A 23,696-nucleotide genomic window follows, 5' to 3' on the forward strand; every position below is an offset into this window, starting at 1 on the left:
TTACCAACAAATCGATTTTCTGTTCTCTTCGAAACCTAAAAATTCAATGATTTGCTTTGCCGTTTCAATAGCGCTGGGAATGGCTTATCAAATGTGACCCTCCTTATCGGCCGAAATTGGAAGAGTAGGGTGGAGCATGTTTAATATATTTTAATCATTTACAGCGAATCCTCGCTACCAAATTTTTTGGGCGCTGTAGACTTTTGTGATCTGTTCAAGTGACAACATTTTTTAAAGGTTTAAAAATTTTTCAAGAAAACGTAAAAGATTGGAAATAAAACTTATTTAGTTTGTTCTTGCTATGTTTTTTTTTTATTTAGGAATTTTTTGAAAAAATAGTGTAAAAAAAGTGACTCCTTTCTAACGCCCAATTGAAACTATATCTCTTTTTCTTTCATTTATAATGCTGATCTGTCATTACGAGCCCTGAATCGCCCATGTGGGCATCTTGACGTAGGGCGAGAAGTCGTAGGTGATGAGTTTGGGTCCAAGGAAGCCGCCATATCCATCGAGGCCCTTATAGTATATACCGATCCCCGAGAGAGGTACCGGTGGGTCCGAAGTTACGTCCTGGATATCGATAAAGGGCACTGTGCTCTGAGCAGCATCCTCTTTGAATCCGGTATTGGTAAAATCAATGTACTGGTTGTCGCTTGAAAGAGGAACCGAAGAGTTGGATTGTGTGGACACGTTTGGATTCTTTAAGAGCAATTTATTCCTAGAAAAAATGGAGATTAAGGAATAAATAACATAGAATCAATATATTTTCAAAATTCACCTTGGTTGATCGCTGCCTCCAGACTTCCAGAAGCTTTTCTTCGTCGGCTCAATTAACTGGCCGCTCTCAAAGTCAAATTCAGTAAATTGGACCTCCAAATTAAGATGGGTGCCATCCACTCGGAAACGCAGACCGGTAACCACGCTTTTGTTTTTTACTTTCACCTCGTCCAGATCGATGGAACGCTTTTCATAGGTTAGCATGTGAAAGTCAACGTCCTTTTTCACATCCTTGCTGGAAACATCAAATGAGTCTACGGGCTTCCACTCGGTCTGGTTAATTACTCCTTGTGGCAAGAGGTCACCCTCCTGGATTTGCAGGTGGAAAACTCGATTGCGCTTTACGAATCGCACCCCCGTAACGACTCTGTAAGATATAAGCAGTTTTTTTTAAATATTAAATAAATAATTTATATGCTTAAAAGCTCACCTGTTGCGCTCAACGTCAGCTACCACAGGTCTCAGGCTGAAGAACCGATCTGAGTTGGGGCTTATATCATCGCACAAGCACAGGCAGTAGCTGCATCTGTAGAAAATCCAGCGATGCCAGCTTTCCACATTGGTAACAGCGCGGGAAGTGCCCTTCTGGCCGTAGACAAGTCCGCTTTCGAACTGGATGTACTCGTATCGCCTATCGGAGGTGGAGTCCGACTCACACACCTTCATATCGGACTCCACAAAACGGCAGTCATAGACGTTACCAGAGCATCTGGTGTGTCTGGACGAAAAGGGACTGTCGGAGTAACCCTCATCTTTCGAGAATTTGTAGTCAGGGCATTCGCGTTCGCATGTTTGTTCCTTGCTTAGATCAAACTCATTAGCGATGTATCCTTGCAGAAGGCGGGTGACCTTCTCGTAGGTTACCCCTAGCTGGTGATCCTTTGGATCGCAGCGCCAAACTGTGCGATCCGCGGTGACCATAAGATCCTTGGTAACCGTCTCCATGAGATCTAACAAATTCTCATGACTCTCCTTAGCATCTTTTTTGAAGAAAATATAGTCCAGAAATTCCGACTTAGCTCGCACTATATAGGACCACTTAGTCAAGGCGTATTGCTTCGCTTCGTATAAAACGTTTTGCATAAAGAGCGTGTAGAGGAATTGCTGGGGTGACTGAGAAGCTCGGCAGGTTTTATTGGCTTGCTCCTTAAATGAAAACATTATATTCGAATGCAGACCGAGGATCATGTTGACTTACCTGATTGGCTTTTGCCAATTCTTTAGCCAAACACGTCTTAAATCGAGTATCTTTGAAAAGCCGAAGGATTTCGATTTTTAAATCAAGCCCCGAATATATTAAATACTGCTTGAAAGCCAAATCATTCAGTAATTTACCACTACCGCTTCGGTTACTGTTTGATTGTAAACTATCGTAGTCCTGTGTTAGGTTGCTCACGATATCCCTCGTCTTTTCATACCTCGTCCGAAATAATTTTGCTAAATCGGTTTGTGTATCCACGACACATGCTGGAAAACGTATGTACTGAAATCGGTTGAAAATCTTTTCATACTTATCTATCTGGTCTCTTTCTTCTTTGTAATGTCGCTCAATATTCAATATGTCATTCATCGACATGTCGTAGAAATCAATGTCGTCACTTGTGGGTATGGGCTCTGCAGGGCTCAACATCATGGCCATGATCAAAAGAAGCCCACATTTCATCCATACCTGCGGTTTTGGATCCATACCCTGGACAATGGAACACAATTTGAAAGATTACGTAAGGAAACCTAAAGGCAAATAAAGTTTTGTGAGATAACCCAAATGACAATGTTTCCGATTTATACAAATAAAATTTTAAAACGTATTTCAGCTCGATTTAAAAATAAATGTTTTGTAAATAATAATATTAGCTTTTGTATTACTTTTCACTTTTAATAACACCTTATTACAGGCTTTATTTGGGGCAAAAAAACAATTTAATTCGGGATCGCACCAAAAAGTCGAGCTTCTGTTCTCTTTCGATGCTGAAAATTCAATGACATCGTTCTGCCCTTTCAAAAGCGCTGCGAATGGCTTATCAAATGCGACAAGTTTGGAACTTTGCTGAGCATAATTCAAATATTTTAATCTTTAACTTGAAAAAGCTAGTTGGGTACAGGCTTTCAAATGACCTTCACTCTTTGTGCGGTTCGGAATCGCGTCGCGATTTTGGGGCCCATGCGTTTAACTCCATATAATCGTGCACCAGCTGGAAGATATTATCGGAGACCTTTTTCTCTTAATATTCTCCAGCGTAATTTATCGAAATACCATAGTTTAAAAATTATGACCACAATCTTTTAAATTTATTTTAAGCACTTTTTGCTTGATTTCCCTAAAAAACCATCAGAGTTATTCAGTAGATGCTTATGTAGCAAAGCAAGTTTATGGGCTTTGTGGTAAAAAATGTAAAGAGGTACATTCACAATAAATAGATACATTGAAAAATGAAGATAAGAACTTTTATTTGTTACTTAATTTTTATATCGTTAAAATGTGTTTTAGCTTGATGTACTTCTGAAATATTACAAAAATGCTCGAATTCAGAGTAGCAAAACAAATTAGGAAAAATAACGTAGCTATAATTTATTATTCCCTAAACTGGTTGATTAAAAAAGGTATGGGAAAAATTTAACAAATTAACGGGTGAAAAAAATCTATTTTGTAATTCTTTTATTATAATGCCTCTTTTAAACGCCTAACGGAGCCTTATCTCCTTCGTTAATTTATGTCGATTTTTTCTCTGGCGAATTCTGAATCGCCCATGTGGGCATTTTGAAGTGGGGCGAGAAGTCGTAGGTGATCAGTTTGGGGCCCAGGAAGCCACCATAGCCATCGATGCCCTTATAGTATATACCGATCCCCGAGAGAGGTACCGGTGGGTCCGAGATTACGTCCTGGATATCGATGAAGGGCACTGTGCTCTGAGCAGCATCCTCTTTGAATCCGGTATTGGTAAATTCAATGTACTGGTTGTCGCTTGAAAGGGGAAGCGAAGAGTTGGATTGTGTAGACACGTTTGGATCCTTTAAGAGCAATTTATTCCTAGAAAAAATGGAGATTGAGGAATAAATATTATAGAATCAATATATTTTCAAAATTTACCTTGGTTGATCGCTGCCGCCTGACTTCCAGAAGCTGTTTTTAGTCGGCTCAATTAACTGGCCGCTCTCATAGTTAAATTCAGTAAATTGGACCTCCAAATTAAGATGGGTGCCATCCACTCGGAAACGCAGACCGGTAACCACGCTTTTGTTTTTCACTTTCACCTCGTCCAGATCGATGGAACGCTTTTCATAGGTTAGCATGTGAAAGTCAACGTCCTTTTTCACATCCTTGCTGGAAACATCGAATGAGTCTACGGGCTTCCACTCGGTCTGGTTAATGACTCCTTGTGGCAAGAGGTCACCTTCTTGGATTTGCAGGTGGAAAACTCGTTTGCGCTTTACAAATCGCACCCCCGTAACGACTCTGTAAGATATAAGCATGTTTTGTCAAATATCAAATAATGATTTTATATGCTTAAAAGCCCACCTGTTGCGCTCCACGTCAGCTACCACTGGTCTCAGGCTGAAGAACCGATCTGAATTGGGGCTTATATCATCGCACAAGCACAGGCAGTAGCTGCACCTGTAGAAAATCCAGCGATGCCAGCTTTCCACATTGGTAACAGCGCGGGAAGTGCCCTTCTGGCCGTAGACAAGTCCGCTTTCGAACTGGATGTACTCGTATCGCCTATCGGAGGTGGAGTCCGACTCACACACCTTCATATCGGACTCCACAAAACGGCAGTCATAGACGTTACCAGAGCATCTGGTGTGTCTGGACGAAAAGGGACTGTCGGAGTAACCCTCATCTCTCGAGAATTTGTAGTCAGGGCATTCGCGTTCGCATGTTTGTTCCTTGCTTAGATCAAACTCATTGGCGATGTATCCTTGCAGAAGGCGAGTGACTTTCTCGTAGGTTACTCCCAGCTGGTGGTCCTTTGGATCGCAGCGCCAAACCTTGCGGTCTGCTGTGACTATAAGATTCTTCATAACCTTCTCCATGGTATCCAAAATTTCAGCATGATTTTCTTCAGCGTCTTTTTTATAGTAAATATGATCACTCCATTCCGACTTAGCTCGCACCATGTAGGACCACTTCACCAAGGCGTACTTCTTCGCTTGGTATAGAACGCTTTGCATGAAGAACGTATAGAGGAATTGCTGGGGCGACTGCGAAGCTCTGCAGGTTATTGTGGCTTGCTGATTGGCTCTTGCCAGTTTTTCAATCAAATTCGGATGTCCAAAAGTGTAGAAATCCCAATAGAATCCCATAATCTTATTATTCGTGGAATATCTTATGCCCTGTTTGTAAGCCAAATCAGTCAGGAATTTACCACTACCGTTTTGGCTACTGTATAATTGCAGACTATCGTAGTCCTGAGCTAGCTGGATGGCAGCATCCCCTATGTCTTTATAGTCCCTCCGAAATAAATAGCTCAAATGGCTTTCTTCATCCACGACACAGGCCGGAATACGTATGTGCTAGAATCGGTTGTTCAATATTTATTTTATTTTTAATACATTTAACTCACCTTCTCACCGCCCGTTTTTTCATACTTATCTATTTGGTCTCTTTCTTCCTTGTAATTCCGCTCAATATTTAATATGTCATTCATCGAGAGATCGTAGAAAACCAGGTTTTCATCGTGGGTGGGTGAGGACTCAGCAGGGTTCAACATCGAGGCCACGATGAAAATAAGCCCACATATCATCCAGACATCAGGTTTTGGCGCCATAACTCGGGCTAACTTTATTAAAACTTTAATAAAATGTGTTTATTTAAATAATTGATAACGTATTTCAGCTCGCTTTATTTTAATATTATTGTAAATAATAATATAATTATTTTTTTAAAATACTTTTCACTTATAAAAGTACCTGATTACAGGTTATTTGGGCGCGTCTTAATTCAATTCCGTATCGCACCGAAAAATCGAGCTTCTGTTCTCTTCCGATGCTATAAATTCAATGATTTGGTTTTGCCCATTCAATAGCGCCGCGAATGGCTTATCAAATGCGACAAGTTTTGAACTTTGCTAGGCATAATTCAAGTATTTTAATCTTTTATTTAAGTCAAAGAGGGACTGCCGGTACTTCACACAGAGAATTTATTAAAATTATTTTTTAGTTTAAAGCTGCCAAATGACCTTCACTCTTCGTCCGGATCGGAATCGCGCCGCGATGTTGGGGCCGAGGCATCCACCTCCAGATAATCGTGCACCAGCTGGCAGATATTCTCGGAGGCCTCGTTGAAGTTGCCCTCCTCGAGCCCCTCGCCCACATAGTGGTAGACGAAGGCCCGCCGCTGATAGAGCTTGTCGAACTTGTTGACCAGGCGGCACCAGGCGATCCGGATGTTCGTGTTGTTCGAGATGGCCACGCAGGCGCGATTGGTGGGCGCCAGATCCCCGCCAGGGACATAATACGGCGGCATGGGGCTCACGCCGATCTTGAAGCCCGTGGGCGACCAGTCGACGAATCTGAAAGACCTGTTCCTCTTGATGTTCTCCAGCGCCGTGTTGATCTCATTGGGCGCGATGTCCCCGCGGTAGAGGAGCACACTGGCCATGTACTTGCCATGACTGGGATTGCAGCGCACCATCTGGTTGCTCATCTGGAAGCACTGTCCCGTCAGCTGGGCCGTCGACATGTTGACAAACTGCGAGTGCGAAATGGGTACCAACGGTGCGTAGTTGATCAGCGGATAGTGGATTCGAGGGTATGGCACGAGGTTCGTCTGCAGCTCCTGGAAACTCACGGTCGATCCGCCGCCAAAACGCTGTGAGGCCGTAAAGCTGGAGACAACCTGTCCGATTATCCTATTCAGATTCGTGTATGTGGGTGCCGGGACATTGAGCGTATTCGCACAGATGTCGTACAGCGCCTCGTTGTCCACTATAAACGAGACATCGGTGCAGTCCATTGAGAAATGGGCAGCCAGCAGGGCATTGTACGGCTCCACGATAACCGGGGAGATCCTGGGGATTAAAAAGATTTTGCTTTTTAGAAAAATACTATAAAGTTCTAGATCACAATTTATTTAAAGTGTTAAAAAAAATTTAAATATAGAATTTTGAATAAGAGCTTATACAATTATAAAGATAAAAGATACTTAGTTAAACCAAAGTTTAAATATAGAATTTTAAATAAAAGCTTATACAATTATAAAGATAAAAGATACTTAATTAAATCAAAGTCAAAAAAAAAACCAAAGATTATGCTAGGTAGAAAAATACTATAAAGTTCAAGATCAAAATGTATTTAAAGTGTTAAAAAGATGCAATTATAAAGATAAAAGATACTTAATTAAACCAAATTTTAAGCCAAAAAAATATTGTATTTGGTAAATTTGTTATTATAATACCAACTTACGAAGGCGAGGGATAGACCAGGAATTCCACAACGGTCATCTTCTTGCCAAAGTCGTCTACGAGTCTCTCCATGATGCGGGTGCCCAAACCAGAACCGGAACCCCCGCCAATCGCCCGGAAGACCAGGAAACCCCTGAGGTTCCGGCAACGATCGGCCACCCGACGAATGGCATTCATGGAGCGATCCAGCAACTCGCTGGCCATCAAATTGTAGCCCCGGGCAAAGTTACTGCCACTATCGTCCTTGCCCGAGATCAAAGTGTCCGGATGAAAGAGATTGCGGTAGGAACCTGTGCGAATTTCATCTGGAGAGAAAGATAAAAATAGTATACAAATTTCACAGCTATTAGAAAAAACAGACCTATAACTGTGGGTTCCGTGTCGATCATAACAAGTCGCGGCTGCACGCATGGTTGACTGCTGGTGAACTCGAAGAACGTCAGGAATGAGTCGTCCACGGGTGTTTGCGCTAGTCTTCCGTTGGCCATAATCCCATGCTCCAGGCAAAAGAGCTCCCAACATGCGTTGGCTATCTGCACACCGGCCTGGCCGATGTGGATCTGAATGATCTCCCCCTTTCCGGACATCTGTCATATCTTGGGCTCAACCATTAATTTGCTATCTTTGGAGAAATACTTTTCCGAACCGTAATCAAACTAAATGTTCCTTGACAACCTGAACCAGGAAGACTTTCCTTCACAATCGTTTAAGTACATAACATTGATTTATTGTCCGCGCGCGGATTAATAAGTTTTCAAAGCGTTAGATACATGTAGATACAATTTGTTTAGATATACAGATATATTCTTATAGTTAGTTAGGTAATTCCGTGCTCGAGTACGTTTGCCATTGTAAATTGGAATGTGTAAGAAGTCTGAATTGATTTGTGGCGTTCTAGATACTACAAAAAAATTCATCTGTATCCTGTATACAGATACATATCGTGGTGTATAATACACAAGCAGTCGCGAGGTCAAGCTACGTAAATAATTTACAAAATTTAAATAAATTAAAAGAAATACATTTCGGTTTGGGGAGTACAAGGACTAGACAGGTTACAAAGTTTATACACTTGATGTCTAAATGAGTAAAACAGTGCATTTTACGACTATAAGATGCAAGTCAGCTGATTTTCTTAAAATATGTGTAGGTAAATGTGAAAAACATTTAAACATTTTTTTTGGTGCCAATTTACTTTTTGGGAAATAGGTGTATAGGTGCCTGCTAATACACATTTTTATTTTTGACTAGAGAGAGAATATATGGCAAATGTTTTTTATTTAAGGAATTAAATGTGCGGGTAAAGTAAAGACCCAAATATACTAAGTTCAATGCGTAAGTGTCTTAACTATCGATATCTTTACAGTAAAAAGCTGAAATTAGAGATAGCTATGAGACAAAGACCTCTTTGCTAAACTTACTCTAAAGGCTTTAAATTCCTAAAATAAAATGCTGACCTATAGTCCTAAAACGCACTGTCTACTTGTCATCTCTTCAATGTTCTTTTTTGTTCTCAAGCTGTTTTTTGTTCAAGGCTTCTGAAGGGACTATCTAAAGTAACGACTGCTCCAGTAGAATGCGCTCGAATCCAGGTGGTGGGCCATGCGAAAAATTATCCACGATAATGTCCAGAATGGCGCCATTGCCCACTGAAAAAGATATTTTAGAGTTGAATTACTTTAATGGAATAGAACCTACCATAGATAATGGGAAATAAAGCTGCTCCTCGCACATTCCGGAAGGGAACCTCCAGATTCTTTCCGTTGAAATAGAAATTCAGCTCCACATGATCGAAGGCCACGCCCACAATGTCGCCCTCGTCGGGAAAATCGCGCTGCGGTGATGATACCAATGAATCACCGATGCCCACATCGGATGGAGCCACGCCAGTGGTCATCAGTAGATCCTCCTGCTGCAAATCCTCAATGGCAATGAGTCCAGCCGCCTTGGCAGCACTGTTGTTCAGGATCCCATTGGCCGTCCTCGATGGTTGGGTGGTGCAGGCTGCCTGCACCACCGGCCGGAATTCCTCTTGGTCGTTGTGCCGCGTGGCATTGTCGGAGCACAGGCACCAGGACTCGCGATCCCCACCACCGCTCTTGCGACTGAGATCCGTTTGCCGGGTAGCCAGGCCCACGGACCAACTGCCTCCCTGCTGGATCTTCACCTCGAAGTAGGATTTCGACTGGACCAAAGGAGCTGTGGCCAAAACGCCACCGGTGCCCGTGACCCGCAGCTGATGCGACAGCAGGATTACATCAGGTCCTGCAAAGTGGAAGAGATATTAATCAGTTAACAAAAGCCTTCTTAAAACTTAAAAAGCAATAAGGTTTAAAATCGATTTACATTTCTGTTGGAACAGTACTACTTTTATCACCATATCATTATTATCTTTATCTATGTTGTTGCTTATCCATTATCAAATCAAACTGACTGGAAATCAAAATCGTACGATTTTAGGGAGAGAACCAAAGTTCTTAAAGAGCTTGATTATTATGAGTGGAATAATAATCCTTATCAAGGATGCCAGTCCCAATGAAATGGTATTTGTTCTATTAAATTTTACCCATATGCGCTGCATCCAGGTGAACATCGGGCTCCCGGAGGCGACTTGCAGCTGCCGTGGGTTTCCTCATGTGTCCGCCATTCAGGCAGGTGCGTAGGCAGCAGAACATTCCTAGACCGAGGTGCTTTTTCCAGATGCACTCGTTAAAAACCCTTTTTAAATTAAATCTGATATATTGCAAATATTTTTCGCTGCTTCGCTTGGTTTTGTTTTTGTAAACAGCTGTTTACAGTACAACGGTCATACTGAATTTTGTTTTTTCTGGTATATACAGTCAGCACAAAAATTGTTGGTACACTTGTCCTTTTCAACTTAAATATATCCCAAAAAAATTAAACAGTAGACAATTACAGCAAATATATTACATCAAAAAACATAAATGATATCATAAAGATTAAGCCTAGTACTCAGTTCGGCTAAGAGTTTTACTAGTCGAAAAATATTAATATTTTAGGGTGACCGAAGTTTTCGGAGTTCATCCGCAATGCATGTAGAATGGTCTTACTCTCAGCAAGCAAATTAACTGCCGCCAATTTTGAAATATTACAAAATGATTAGCCGACCTAGGTCGCAAGCTTTAAATTTGCTGTTGGAATGAGGATATATATTGCTGCAACTCCTACAGGCAGTTTTCCATTGGTTTTTGGGGTTTTCATTCTATTTATAATATGTTATTGGCACACCGCTTCTGCACAAACACAGCCAAAGATCAAATTTTTTATTCTTTGGGCCGCGGCTAAAGGCGTTCATCAGAATTCATCCGCTAAATCTAGTATTTTAGTGGTATTTTCTTACTATTTCCTTAGCTCAACTGAGTACCGAGGTGGAAAAAAGTCCCCGGCTAAAGGCGTTAGCTACCTATTTGCCTCTCGCTTACTCCTATGCTTAGCTAGCAGTTTTCGTCGTACTGAGTACTAGGCTTTAGCCGCGGCCCAAAGAATAAAAAATTTGATCTTTGGCTGTGTTTGTGCAGAAGCGGTGTGCCAATAACATATTATAAATAGAATGAAAACCCCAAAAACCAATGGAAAACTGCCTGTAGGAGTTGCAGCAATACATATCCTCATTCCAACAGCAAATTTAAAGCTTGCGACCTAGGTCGGCTAATCATTTTGTAATATTTCAAAATTGGCGCCAGTTAATTTGCTTGCTGAGAGTAAGACCATTCTACATGCATTGCGGATGAACTACGAAAACTTCGGTCACCCTAAAATATTAATATTTTTCGACTAGTAAAACTCTTAGCCGAACTGAGTACTAGGCTTAAAGGCGTTCATCAGAATTCATCCGCTAAATCTAGTATTTTAGTGGTATTTTCTTACTATTTCCTTAGCTCAACTGAGTACCGAGGTGGGAAAAAGTCCCCGGCTAAGGGCTTAAAGCCTAGTACTCAGTTCGGCTAAGAGTTTTACTAGTCGAAAAATATTAATATTTTAGGGTGACCGAAGTTTTCGGAGTTCATCCGCAATGCATGTAGAATGGTCTTACTCTCAGCAAGCAAATTAACTGGCGCCAATTTTGAAATATTACAAAATGATTAGCCGACCTAGGTCGCAAGCTTTAAATTTGCTGTTGGAATGAGGATATGTATTGCTGCAACTCCTACAGGCAGTTTTCCATTGGTTTTTGGGGTTTTCATTCTATTTATAATATGTTATTGGCACACCGCTTCTGCACAAACACAGCCAAAGATCAAATTTTTTATTCTTTGGGCCGCGGCTAAAGGCGTTCATCAGAATTCATCCGCTAAATCTAGTATTTTAGTGGTATTTTCTTACTATTTCCTTAGCTCAACTGAGTACCGAGGTGGGAAAAAGTCCCCGGCTAAGGGCTTTAGCTACCTATTTGCCTCTCGCTTACTCCTATGCTTAGCTAGCAGTTTTCGTCGTACTGAGTACTAGGCTTAAAGCCTAGTACTCAGTTGGGCTAAGAGTTTTACTAGTCGAAAAATATTAATCTTTTAGTGTGGCCGAAGTTTTCGGACTTCATCCGCAATGCATGTAGCATGGTCTTACTCTCAGCAAACAAATCAACTGGCGCCAATTTTGAAATGTTACAAAATGTTGAGCCGACCTGGGTCGCAAGCTTTAAATTTGCTGTTGGCATGGAGATATGAATTGCCGCAACTCCTACAGGCAGTTTTTAGGGTTTTCCTTCCATTTATAATTTGTTATTGGCACACCGCTTCTGCACATACACAGGCAAAGATCAAATTTTTTATTCTTTGGTCGGCGGCTAAAGGCGTTCATCGGAGTTCATCCGCTAAATCTAGTATTTTTGTGGTATTTTCTCACTATTTCCTTAGCTCAACTGAGTACCGCGGTGGAAAAAAGTCCCAGCTAAAGGCTTTAGCTACCTATTTGCCTCTCGCTTACTCCTATGCTTAGCTAGCAGTTTTCGTCGTACTGAGTACTAGGCTTTAAATAAATTAAATAAAGTAATAAGTGATGAGTGTCAGAATCATTTTTGTGCTCACTGTATACGTATTCGAAAAAAAATAAAGTGAGAAATAGGTGGCGCCATAAATGTTTTCTGGCAAACCGTTGAATTATAATGATAATTGCTAAATTTTATAAGGCTAAGTAAAAATAGTGAAAATTGTAAAATAATTATATTTGTTACGTCAATTATAAAATATAATAACTTTAAACTGGCGCCATCTTCTTTATGAGTTTATGACGGTAGGTCTAGTTCATAAAATTACCGTCAAGAATTAAAGGAAAAATTGGCGCTAGAGTGTACCTATCGAAGATGAAGGCCCTTACCTGTAAAATCTAATTAGACTCAAAACTAAGAATTTAAAATGATCTCTTAACAAACTTGCTTTATTTATTATATTCGTTGCTAATCAAATTCAAACATTTATCAAATTGAAAGAAATTCGCAATATTCTTTATTTTGTAATGCAAGTAACAAAATGTTCTTTTATTTGAAAATTCAGGAAAATAGCACCAGTCTATTGCACCTCGGCACACTTGTCGTAGTTGGCGACTAGCTGGCGGTACAAATTGGAGACCCTGGAGCTCTTGTGGCAGACAGTTCCGCCGCCCCTCTGCAACTGACCCTGCTGGCGGTTGATATCGCCCACGCAAATCCAGTCGCCGCCGCCAACACGCCAGTGGTAGATCAGAACGCCCGTGGGGCGGGAAACGGCCCACTTTGAGTGATCCTGGGTGGTCCTAAAGTCCACCGATAGCGCCGGACTGGAAATAGCCTCCACGTTGAGGATCTTATCGGATTTATCGCAGCTATTTGGCAAATTGCCGCTACCATCGCGCCACGCCTCCACGAAAAGACTGACATCAAGAGCGGGGGCCACAACATCGGCATACAACTCCACATTGGCGCGACCACTCTTTCCAAACAGTCGGAACTTCTTGCCATCCAAAGTGCGGATCTCTACGTCCTTCTGGAAAGGCGATTCCGTACGCCACTGGCCATGTAGTGCCCTCTCCAAGCTCGGAAATAGCTCATCGGATCGGCTGACCAGAGGATTGCGTTCGTAGTAGAAGTGCGGTTCATTGTAGACCAGCACCTGACCCACCTTCTCCAGATCCTCAGCCTTCAGCGTGATGCAGAGCATACTCTGGGCGTATTGCTCACCGGAGGTGGGATAGGTATAATCGGGAACAGTGGGATATTTGGGCACCGAGTGGACAATCCAAATGGCCGTCTCACCATCACTGGCCACAATTCCTTTGGCATGGCCGCCAGTGCTGAAGACAGTTCCATTGGGCAGCTGATCGTTGTAGGCGGCCAGCAGGGTGTGGGTGGGATCAGCGTTCACGGGGTTGAGGGTCTGGGCTGGCAGGGACAAGGGGTCACTGATGAACTTCCCGGACATTTGCCAGGTGTCGTAGTTCTGGCTAGTCACATACAGGTACTTCAAGCCACTGGTGTCCTTGCCCAAGTCGTTGTGCTGATAGTGCTTCGGCAACTTGTAAAGGTGCCACCTAAGAAAATGGAATAAAATAATAAAATGTCAAAAAATATAAATTTTATTAATTGATAAGTTTAATAAAGAAAAAAATGTTTAATTTATTCTTACAAAATGTGTAGTGAAAAGTGGCAGAAATGTAATGTGCCTATAGATTTTATAAAATTTCTTTGTTGTTTAATATGAAAGCATTTCTTCATTTTAGAATTTTAACTCGTAAAGCTTTAAAAATGCTTATCACATTCCGAAATATTTATATTGGTTTACTTGTGATTAACCGCATTATAAATATAGAACCAAATAACTGTTAATGAATGTATGTTTGCAAATGTTTAATGACGTGTAAACAGCAATATCAATGAAACAAAAAAAAATGTGTTTTAATAATGACAATATTTACAAAAATAAATCGTTTAAGAGGGCAATTTTGTTTTCTTTTGTGCTGAACAGCAAAACAGTGCTAAAAGTATACATACCAATCCACATCGTTTCCGGACTCATCCTTACAGGACACTTTTGCTTCGCTTTGGCATGAAAACCAAACGAGCAGCAAGACAAAGCACAGAGATCTCATTTTACAACCTTCAAGTTGCTCGGTCGGAAAACAACTAAATGAGAGATAATGAATCCAAGCCAATCAACAGCTGCCCGCATACAGGGTGTCTCAATCAAAGTGAGGTATCTTTGTCAATCGTTTTCAATTTATTCACCAGGTAGAAAGGATAAAACAAATAAAAGCTGGTATCTCTTCCTGTTTGTCCTGCTTTATCTTAAAAGTGGACGTTTGAGTAAGTGACCCTTTTTGGGGTTTATGTACCCAGCTTATCAACTGAGAGGTTAGCAACATATTGCCAAAGATCATTCAAACACGGAGCTGAGCGATAAGCCGAGTAACTAAAAATTGAGCTATAACGAATATATAAATCACCCTACTAGGATTACATAAGTGTGCATTCAAAATCCAATTAAAAAATTCAAATAGTCAAAAAGATTTATTTTACTAAGTGACTTATTTTTTTGAAATAAATTTATTTAAATTTAAAAAGTAAAAACCATTATTGTCTGCTTTTTCGATCAGAAATCTTACCTCATAATACAAACCGCTGCGAGTCGATCCAATTTCACAATTATCGCCCAGTCCATCTTGTGGCACAACAAATTCCAGTTCTTTACAATTACACAAAACAATTGTTAAAGTTTTTATTTATTATTCGTATTATTATTATTATAATTTGTCGCCTGCTGCAAACTGCGATTTGTTGTTCTGCTTCCCCTTTAGCTGCAGGGCATATCGTTTGTGCCTCATCGATCGTGATCGCTTGAAAATATTATCATTATCAAATTGTATAATTTGTCTTGCGGGCTTGCCCATCATCTGCTATTATTGAATTGAAATAATCTGCCTGGTAATTTTAATTGAATTCAATTTCGTTTTAGTTCTTATCGCTGGTTGCTGTCTGTGAAAAAATGGTTCACCTTTCATTCTGTTTCGGTTCGCCTCTGATCTTTTCGGTTCTGTTCTTGTCAATCAACTGTCACTGCCAATCGGTTGGTATTGCCATTTAGTTTTACATTTAACTTAACTGTACCGATTTGTTATGTCATTTCTTTGGTTTCGTATGCAACAATACATTTAAACTCACAATACAATATTTTCGCTAAATATTTTTTATGTTTTTGTATCCATTTTTTATAGTAGTTAATAATTTATTAATATTTTGTATGGTTTTTTCCTTTTTTTGTTTTTTTTTTTTAAATATATATATAAAGAACAAGGCTGATATTTATATTGATATATATACGAGTTTGTTTCTGCTTTATGTAAGTTTTATAATAATATTTAGCTATAAGTTTTCTTTTTCATTTGCTTTGAAAAATCAATTTGTTTTTTACAATATTAGCAAAAGATCTTTATTCGATTTTAAAAAGAAAGTCGTACTTTTGTTTCGCGAAAATTTTAAATAAATGAGCCTCAAAATAGACAAATATTTGCCATTTGTTGTAGTTTTAATCTTTTAATTAATATTAATCATTATTTTCGTATTATTTACGGATAAAAGTAGACTCAACTTTGAGTTATGCAAATAAAAATTGCATTTTCCCGTTAGACTTTCGGTTTTTGTTAAATAACTTCATCATTTCATCTCCTTCTTATACCATTGAAAATTGCTGCGCATAATTTGTGGCTGCTTTTCATTTATATATAGTGTATATATATGTGTATATATAGTTTTAATCGGGCACGAGTTTGATATGTTTTGACTTGTGTTATCTTCATTTTTCTGCTGGTTTTCCGCTACCTCTGCCTTGATATTTTCAATATTCAATATCAGTTTCCTTTCCTACTTAACTTTCTATAGATACTATACATACGCCTGTCTGTATATAGATATGCATAGTACTTTATGTATTACAAATGTACAGCGAATTTCTCTGTTCCGTTAATAGCCAGTTGTGGTTGAGTATAATGCTTTTCTAGTTGGCTCTCCCGCAAATGACTCAAAACTTTAAGTGGGGAGAGATTCATATATGTAGTATAATATATGTAATTGTATAGTTGGTTTTAATTTTCTTGCAAAAATTTTCACTAATTTAAAATTCGTTTCTTCAAAGGTTTATCGCGTGTGTGTGAACTTGAATGAAACAATAATGAGTTTGTTTAACGAACAAAATATAAAGTTTTATTATGCATAATTAATACCGTCAATTGAAAAGTTCTAAGTTAAGGCTACACAAATGATATAAGTATATTTATATATGGGTTTATAATAGAGGTATACAATACATATACATATAAATTACTTAGAAATTAGTATTGAATTGTTTATAATTTAGTTTTTAGGCAAACATAAGGCAATTTGGGAGGGAACTTAAAGTAAACCAAGAATCAATAACGCAATGAAAATATTACCGAGACGCCAATGATAGCAAATACAATAAATACAATAGAATATAATATTTACTGTTACTGTTTTATCATTACTGTTACTGTTTACTGTCTTTCTATTACTGCTGCCACATATGTAGATATGCCGTTACTATGTAAGCATATAGCTAGCATTTATGTAAGTAGTTCCATAATCTATTACTAAGCTTTCAATCAGTTATGCTTTCTTCCCCTTTTTGGTAACTGCTTTTCTGCCTTTTTACGCTTACAATGTTTAAAAATTTAAAAACCACATCAAAACATATCGGTTTTATGTTTCCTTAATAATTTTTCTTGTAAAAGTTTCTTCTTATTTTGTTCTTTATCCGTTTGCTGATATGTATTTGTTATTTTTCTTCCTTTGTAGTTATTATTTAGTTTTCGTTTCTTTCAAAAATGTTGTAATATATGCGTGTGTATATATATTCATATAATGTTCCCATAATTCATATTGTTTAGTTTAGGTTTTCTGTCATTCATTCATTCATTTTAGCTTTCTTTAGTTTATCGTTTACGAGCTAGGTTATTCCTCTTTTGCTTCTTCTGGTGTTGTCGAGATATTCCCAATTTTCTAGTTTAATATTTGCATGCTGCAGATTTGTTAGATCTGGATGTATATAGCTATGAAATTTAGATTATAGAATGTCTGGAAATCAAGCCTCGAAATGGTTATTGGGGGTGGGGACTGAACAACCTTGCCACCGCGCTGGTTTTCCCTCAATGAAAATTGCACAAGATTTTCCCAGATGCACACACACTTGCACACTCACGCACTTATGCGTACTTCCATTGCTTTTTGTTGCATACTATGGGGCTCTTTGACCTCACTTAGGCGCTAAAAATTAATTTCGAAAATATTTGTTTCATACTTTAGCATCTATTAATTTTTGTTTCGTTATTTATGCTTATTTGTAGTTGTAAATATTTTTGTTTTCCATCATCGGGTTTCTTGTTCGTTTTTTAATTGTTTTGAAAGGCGCAATTTTATGATATGCATTAGTATATTATGTATAATTAAACATTTCCTTGCTTATACACTAAAACTTTAACTAATTTACTTGTCTTTGTGGTGAGCGTGTGCGTGTGTGTGTCTTGGGATTACAGACTTATAAGTAGACCTCTGTTCTTAACGTTGAATGATGATTTTCAAACCAACGCGATGCTGGCGAAGAGATGATTTTTTGGGCAAGAGGAAAGCACGAAATGTAATTGGACGGAATATGCATTTTACATTCGACTAAAGTTAGACAGGAAATAAAATAGGTAAATCTTAAAGAAAAATGTATAGAAAAGGGCTAAAACTTTACCAATTGATAATGTTTTCAATTGTTTTTTTTCATATTTTCTCTTAACAATTGCGTGTTTTTTTTTTTGTCAAATATGCCTTTGGTATGTCTAGTCACATTTAGCCTAAACTAAGCTTTAAAAAACATTTAAAATTAGTTGATTTACTCGTGGGTCTTTTATGTTTTTTGTTAAACAAATTGTGTGTGAAGTAATTAACATAACTTGTTAAATTAGTAAGGACAACTTTGGTAAAATTGTAAGATTTTATCCGTATGTATATATACTTAAATTGGTTTAAACAAGGCTGAACGAACTCTTTCAAAAAACATTAGAAAATTATTATGTAAAAAGCTTGCTTATAAATTGTTCTTCGTATTTAACTATATATAGTTGTAGGCCATTAGGCTTCACATTGTTTTATAATTAATTGTAGTTGGTTTCTGCTGTTTTCTTGCGTTTAGTTACAATTGAATTTGTCTTTGTCCTTTTCTGTAGTTATACATACTCGATTTATGCTTGCTACGTAAGATGATATGCAATTGATTTTATTTACTCGTCCTTGTTTGCTGTTACCTCTTCTACACTCTCCCCACCCTCCCATTATCTCCGATCTCTCCTCATCCGATCTCGTCCTGAGCCCTCCCCCTACTAAGTCGATCGTTGGTTTAGCAAGAAATGTGATTTGATTGTTCTAGCATTTCGAAAGTTAGTTAGGAATAGTTTCTCTTTATTTAGATGGAGTCCTTTAGGTTGGGGGCCCTCTAGTAAAGTTAGTCAAGTCTTTGTAAGGGAAACGCAGAAAATTCTCAACAAAAATGGTGAAAAAAAACGTATTCTTTTCTGGGCGGAAAGTTTAGAGTGTCCTGTTCCAGTTTCTGTTAAAGTTCCGTTTCAGATTTTCTTGCTTTTTTAAAAATCATTTTGTTCGAGTCTTTGCTTCACTACAGCGCACCTGCAACGTTCATCCCAAGTCGTCGATAGGTCCTATCGGGTAAATTTCAAATTCACATCTAAATGTTGTTATTCTTACGCTTTTACGTTTTTAACAAATAAATTTCGAAACCAGCTTTCAGTATTCCTCAATATAAATTTAAATTTATACGATGACGTCGACTACTCGTTGTGGTTGTTTTGTAGAATTTTCTTGTTGAGTAACATTTTCAAAATTACCTTACTAGTTATACAATTATTACATTAATGCATATATTTAAATTGTTTTGGTTTTGTTTCATATTATTTTTCATAATTCTAGAAAGAGAGCTATTTAAAGGGCACATTCGGTTAAGCTATAATTATATACTTTCTTCATCCTTATACTTTGTTTATATATTTTATTCCCTTACACTGCTTGATTTAACGACGAAATAATCGAAATTATAAAAGTAATACGAATTTCATGTCTCAATTCCATTTGTTGAAAGTCGGTTAGGTTCGGGTATGAATGAGAGAGCAAGTAACAATAAATAAAAATAATAATATTTTTCTCAAACAAAAACGACTGAACAAAATCAATTCATCAAGCTTCAAAAAAAAAAAACATTGAAACGGTGTAAAATAACCAACAAATTCTTGATCAGCATTCTATATATAATCTATATATATAGGTTTATGTATATATGTGTGTATTCGTTTATAGGGGCATATCGGCTGTATTGCAACTAACTTAGTTAAGTAGTTCGCTCAGCTTCCGATCTATCGTAAATTGTATATTTTACTACATGTTTATCCCGTTTTTGGTTTCCACTACAAATCTGTTTTTGTTGCCTGTCGAAAAATTTCACTAAACTGGGTTATACGGGGTCTGTTTGTTTCTTCTCCTGTCCTCCTGTCACATATAAATTAACTTCTTTTTGCGATTTTTCCATTTGGTTTTTTTGTTTTTTTTTTTGCATTTTTTAAATATTTTTTTTGTTTATATCTAGAACTAAAGGTTTGCCTCCTCGCATGAATCCGTTGCATGCGGAGCTCTGTTTGCCTGTCGATTTCAAACTCAAATGTTATCCCATCAGGCTGCTATGTGACTGACCGCCGGCAGGACGTACGAGTAGATGTGGTGCGGCTGCATCTGCTGCTGCTGTTGGTGGTGCGGCTGGTGGTGGTGGAGCTGGTGGTGCTGCGTCGTCGTCGTCGTCGCATAATGGTGGCTCAAATTGCCACCGGGTCAGGTTGCTGTCGGCGTCATCAAGAACTGTTGCTGCTGATGGTGCTGATGATGAAGATGGTGGTGGTGGTGGTGGTGGCTCAGGTGTTGCTGTTGGGCCTGCTGTTGCTGCTGTTGTTGCTGCTGCTGCTGCTGTTGGTGGTGCTGGTGGTGCGCTGTCTGGTGGCTGTGGTGGTAGTGCTGCGCCGCGGCTGTATGGTGGTGCTGCTGCTGCGTCTGGTGGTGCACTTGCGTCTGCTGCTGCATTTCGCGCTCTAGCTTCTTAGCGAGCAAATCATGCCGTGATTCCATACCCGCTCCTCTGAAAATAATTATCAAAACGAAAGCAATAGTTAGTTTTTGTCAGTGTGAGTTGTGGTTTATCTACGGGTTTCGGTGGTGCTTGGTGGCTAAACATGCTGGCTATTTTAGTGGCTATGACTACCCATGCGTGGACTACATATATTTTAAAATCTCTTTTTAGTGACCTGTAGATTTTTGGGGTTCAAGAAAACTATTTTTAAAAGGTAGGTACTAAAAGAAGGCTTAAATTATAAATAGAAAATATTTTTTAAAATTGTTTTAAAGTATTTTTAATAGTCAGATTTTCTTGATTTAAAAACATTTTTAGCACGTTTTCTTTATACTTTTAATTTTCAAATTTATGGCTATAAAATTTATTGCAACTCAAACATGCTCACCCCTCAATATGTAAATTGGTTGTCAGGCAAACAACCTACAACAAAGTAAAGAAAAGTTCATGCCTTGTACAAAAATGGTTTAAAGCTCGAACGTTTAACGTTGTTGCTGCAGTGGTTAAGTTGTTGGTGGGGCAGTCAAGTGGGTTATGTGTATGGCAATATGGGTGTGGCATGCTGCGTTTAATTTTTGCATTTTTTATGAAGTTTTGCTGCTGCTGCTGTTGCTTTTTCTTGCAGCAAATTGAAAAAATAAATTTATGTGGTCTTTTGGCCTTTGAAATACGTGAGTCACACCCCACATGAGGTGGCCGAAAGAGAGATATAGTGGTGCTTAAGTCAGTGGGTTGGCCTGGGCAGCAGTCTCCCAACGGAAGCTGGCATTTACGGAACGGATGTCTATGAGGAAGTCCCACCAGCACCACCCATTTGCCCATCCTCTCTCTTTGAGCCATGAATGTTGCTGGCCTGCTAACTTTTTGTGTGCTATAATTTGAATTTAAATGCGGCTCCAATTGTTATGGCCAAGTGTGTGGGGGTGTGAGTGCTCCGGACCAAACTCATATGGTTTTTGGTAGGCACCATCCCTTAGGTAGGTTCTTACTTGTTGTTGCTGATTGCTGCTGGATTGTTGCTTGCTGTTGATGTTGCTGCTGTTGTTGTTGTTGTGGTGTTGGTGGTGGAGGTAGCATGCAAAGTAAACGAGCAAGCTTAACAATAACAATTTGCAAAATTTTATAAATACTTAATAGGGTTGCCTTTTATTTTGTTTAGGGCCAGCGGAATGGTTTTGGGTTTTTGTCTGTGGGTCATGCATATGAGGGATTTTTTTGGGCCTGGCCGAAACCTTTTTGCGGATTGAATGGCTTATTCTAATATTTATGGGCCAAAGGGGTGGGTGGTTGTTCGTGTGCAGTTTAGTGGCTGTGGATCAACTAATGATAATGGTGGTGGAGCACTCAATTCTAGGGGTTAGACTACGCTACACAGACTTAGAAGAAACTTGGTTCATTTGGTTCACCCAGAATAATACATACGTCTCTAAAGAGATGATTTTGGTGGTGCTGATTTGGATGATGAAGTTGGTGGTGCTGTAGTGAGTTAACAACAACGCTAGTGGTGGTGCTGTTGGTGGTGGTGCTTGCTGTGGTGCAGGGTGCTGCCACGGTCAGCTGAAGTTGCTGCTGCTGCTGAAGTTGCTGTTGCTGCTGGTGCTGGTGCTGCATTTGCTGATGTTGCTGCTGTAGCTGCAGTTGCTGTTGCAGTTGCTGCATGTGGAGTTGCTGCTGCTGTGTCGGCGGCGGTGGTGCCGGTACCAGCAGGTGCTCGACCCCTCCGCCGCCGTTCAGGATGTACATGGATTGTGGTGGTGGAGGTGGTGGCGGTGCCGTTGCTACTGCAGCAGCAACACTCATGGCTGGCGGTGGTGGTGGCGGTGCCTTGCTGTTCATTATGGCCAGCTCGTTGATCATTTTGCTGCGCGCAAACTCGATGCGAATGGAACCGCGATCCGAGCTGAGCAGATATTTACCCTGCAGCTGCTGCATGGCCTGGGAGGCGGTCGGTGGGTCCTTGAACTCGATGAATGCCACCGGATGTTGCTGCACCGCAGCGATGTTGCCGTTGTTGCTGTTGTTGTTGCTACTGGTGGAGCAGCTTGAGCCAGTTGCTGCTGCCATGGCTGGTGGATCAGTCGCCATCGCAATCGCAGATGTGGTCGTATTTGTTGTTGTGGAGTAGGAAGTTGAAGTTGGTTTTGTTGAGGTCAGAGTTGAAGACAAAGTCATAGGCATAGAAGTTGTGATTGGGTGCATACCTTTTGTGTGCATTCGTAGGCGACAAAAGCCAGGCATACTGTGCATATTATATATCATAGTTGGGTATATATATTTGATTGTTGTTAGATATATATATATCGGTTATCATGTATCATACAAGAAGAGTGATCGTGGGTGGGATGGTGGGCAACAAACGAACCAAGGAAGAGAACGCAAAAGTTTTCGGTTAGTATTTTCGGTTAAGAGAGTTGACAAGGTGCCATCAAAGTAGTGGTTTGTTAACTGGTGGTTATGTGTGATCGTGATCGTGATTTTCGGGTGGTTTTTACTGTGGCTGCTGGTGGTTTATCCTGTGCTGATTTCAGTGTGCATTTTTCAATGTGTCTTGATCAAAAAAAAAATCCAAGGTCTTGAGAGAGTCATTTGTGTGGCATTTACCTAGAGAACACCTCCTTCAGCTCGTGTTCGGACACGAATTGCCCCAGGTTGGCCACAAACAGCGTGGAGCAGGGCGCATTGGCGGCGATCTGCGGATTGGCCGGATGGCTGGCGTTGTTCGTGGATCCAGCGGGACTGGCCAAAGCCGGACTCGACAGATAGTGGTGGTGCGAGGCAGCAGCCGCGGCAGCGGCAGAGGCGGCGGCCGTCGCAGCGGCACTCTGCGGTGCAGCAGCAGCGGTCGCCGCTCCACCACCCCCGCCGGCAGCTGCGGCCGCCGCAGCAGCAGCCATGTGAGCCATCGCAGCTCCGGGATGAATAGCAGTTGTCTGATGATGTGGCGGCATGGTCATTTGAGTCTGGAAATTAATTATAATAATTTTCAATAACATTTCAAAGACATTTTTATAAAAAAATTCACAATTGCCGCTGTCCTTTAAATTTAAGATTAATTTTAATAAGATTAATTAATACAAAGTATAAATTATTATACTCTAAGTATCCATAAAGAATATTACTCATACGACCTGTTATGCCTCACGTATTCTTGAAAAAAATATTTTTATTTGATTTACACATGCGTCAACCCTAAAAAATATATTTCCTTACAAGCAGACATTTAAATGTAATTGTCTTAATAGTTTAAGCAAAGTTATTAGTAAATTACAATTGTCATAAATTCTAATTATGTCCAAAATATTACTCATACGACTCGTCAAACTAAGTTTTTTAGCTTTAGCGTGTGAGT

At 39.6% G+C, this 23,696-nt stretch overlaps 6 protein-coding genes across 6 annotated transcripts in view; all 6 read right to left on the minus strand.

The window, feature by feature from the left end:
- Positions 1-265: 265 nt before the first annotated feature.
- Positions 266-2,503, minus strand: LOC138913421 (uncharacterized). Its single transcript, XM_070217138.1, has 5 exons — positions 2,447-2,503; positions 1,976-2,391; positions 1,208-1,923; positions 779-1,144; positions 266-718 (listed from the first exon to the last, which is right to left on the minus strand). Exons 2-5 carry the CDS (start codon positions 2,351-2,353, stop codon positions 418-420), a joined length of 1,761 nt encoding a protein of 586 aa, XP_070073239.1. The 5' UTR covers positions 2,354-2,391; positions 2,447-2,503; the 3' UTR covers positions 266-417.
- A 907-nt stretch (positions 2,504-3,410) lies between these two features.
- On the minus strand, positions 3,411-5,492 carry LOC123003047 (uncharacterized). Its single transcript, XM_070217438.1, is given in 2 exon segments — positions 3,411-4,231; positions 4,295-5,492. Coding segments are annotated over 2 exon segments (1,530 nt in total). The 5' UTR covers positions 5,080-5,492; the 3' UTR covers positions 3,411-3,486.
- A 387-nt stretch (positions 5,493-5,879) lies between these two features.
- On the minus strand, positions 5,880-7,873 carry LOC108061868 (tubulin alpha chain). The gene is made up of 3 exons (XM_017148284.3): positions 7,540-7,873; positions 7,180-7,483; positions 5,880-6,785 (listed from the first exon to the last, which is right to left on the minus strand). Exons 1-3 carry the CDS (start codon positions 7,763-7,765, stop codon positions 5,957-5,959), a joined length of 1,359 nt encoding a protein of 452 aa, XP_017003773.1. The 5' UTR covers positions 7,766-7,873; the 3' UTR covers positions 5,880-5,956.
- Positions 7,874-7,879: 6 nt separating this feature from the next.
- LOC108061869 (SPRY domain-containing protein 7) lies at positions 7,880-9,963 on the minus strand. Its single transcript, XM_017148286.3, has 3 exons — positions 9,745-9,963; positions 8,877-9,443; positions 7,880-8,827 (listed from the first exon to the last, which is right to left on the minus strand). The coding sequence occupies exons 1-3, from the start codon at positions 9,851-9,853 to the stop codon at positions 8,730-8,732; spliced, it is 774 nt and encodes a 257-aa protein (XP_017003775.1). The 5' UTR covers positions 9,854-9,963; the 3' UTR covers positions 7,880-8,729.
- Positions 9,964-12,541: 2,578 nt separating this feature from the next.
- DNaseII (deoxyribonuclease II) lies at positions 12,542-14,304 on the minus strand. The gene is made up of 2 exons (XM_017148288.3): positions 14,158-14,304; positions 12,542-13,697 (listed from the first exon to the last, which is right to left on the minus strand). The coding sequence occupies exons 1-2, from the start codon at positions 14,253-14,255 to the stop codon at positions 12,701-12,703; spliced, it is 1,095 nt and encodes a 364-aa protein (XP_017003777.2). The 5' UTR covers positions 14,256-14,304; the 3' UTR covers positions 12,542-12,700.
- A 2,031-nt stretch (positions 14,305-16,335) lies between these two features.
- cpo (couch potato) overlaps positions 16,336-23,696 on the minus strand; it is a gene marked incomplete at its 5' end in the record, with an annotated part of 55,413 nt that continues 48,052 nt past the window's right edge. Inside the window, 5 exon segments of the mRNA XM_017148094.3 lie at positions 16,336-20,354; positions 21,337-21,385; positions 21,770-22,413; positions 22,549-22,586; positions 22,949-23,307. Of these exon segments, the coding sequence (XP_017003583.2) occupies positions 20,056-20,354; positions 21,337-21,385; positions 21,770-22,413; positions 22,549-22,586; positions 22,949-23,307 (1,389 nt within the window).

Source organism: Drosophila takahashii, chromosome 3R, assembly GCF_030179915.1.
Source record: "Drosophila takahashii strain IR98-3 E-12201 chromosome 3R, DtakHiC1v2, whole genome shotgun sequence".
Taxonomy (NCBI): Eukaryota; Metazoa; Arthropoda; class Insecta; order Diptera; family Drosophilidae; genus Drosophila; species Drosophila takahashii.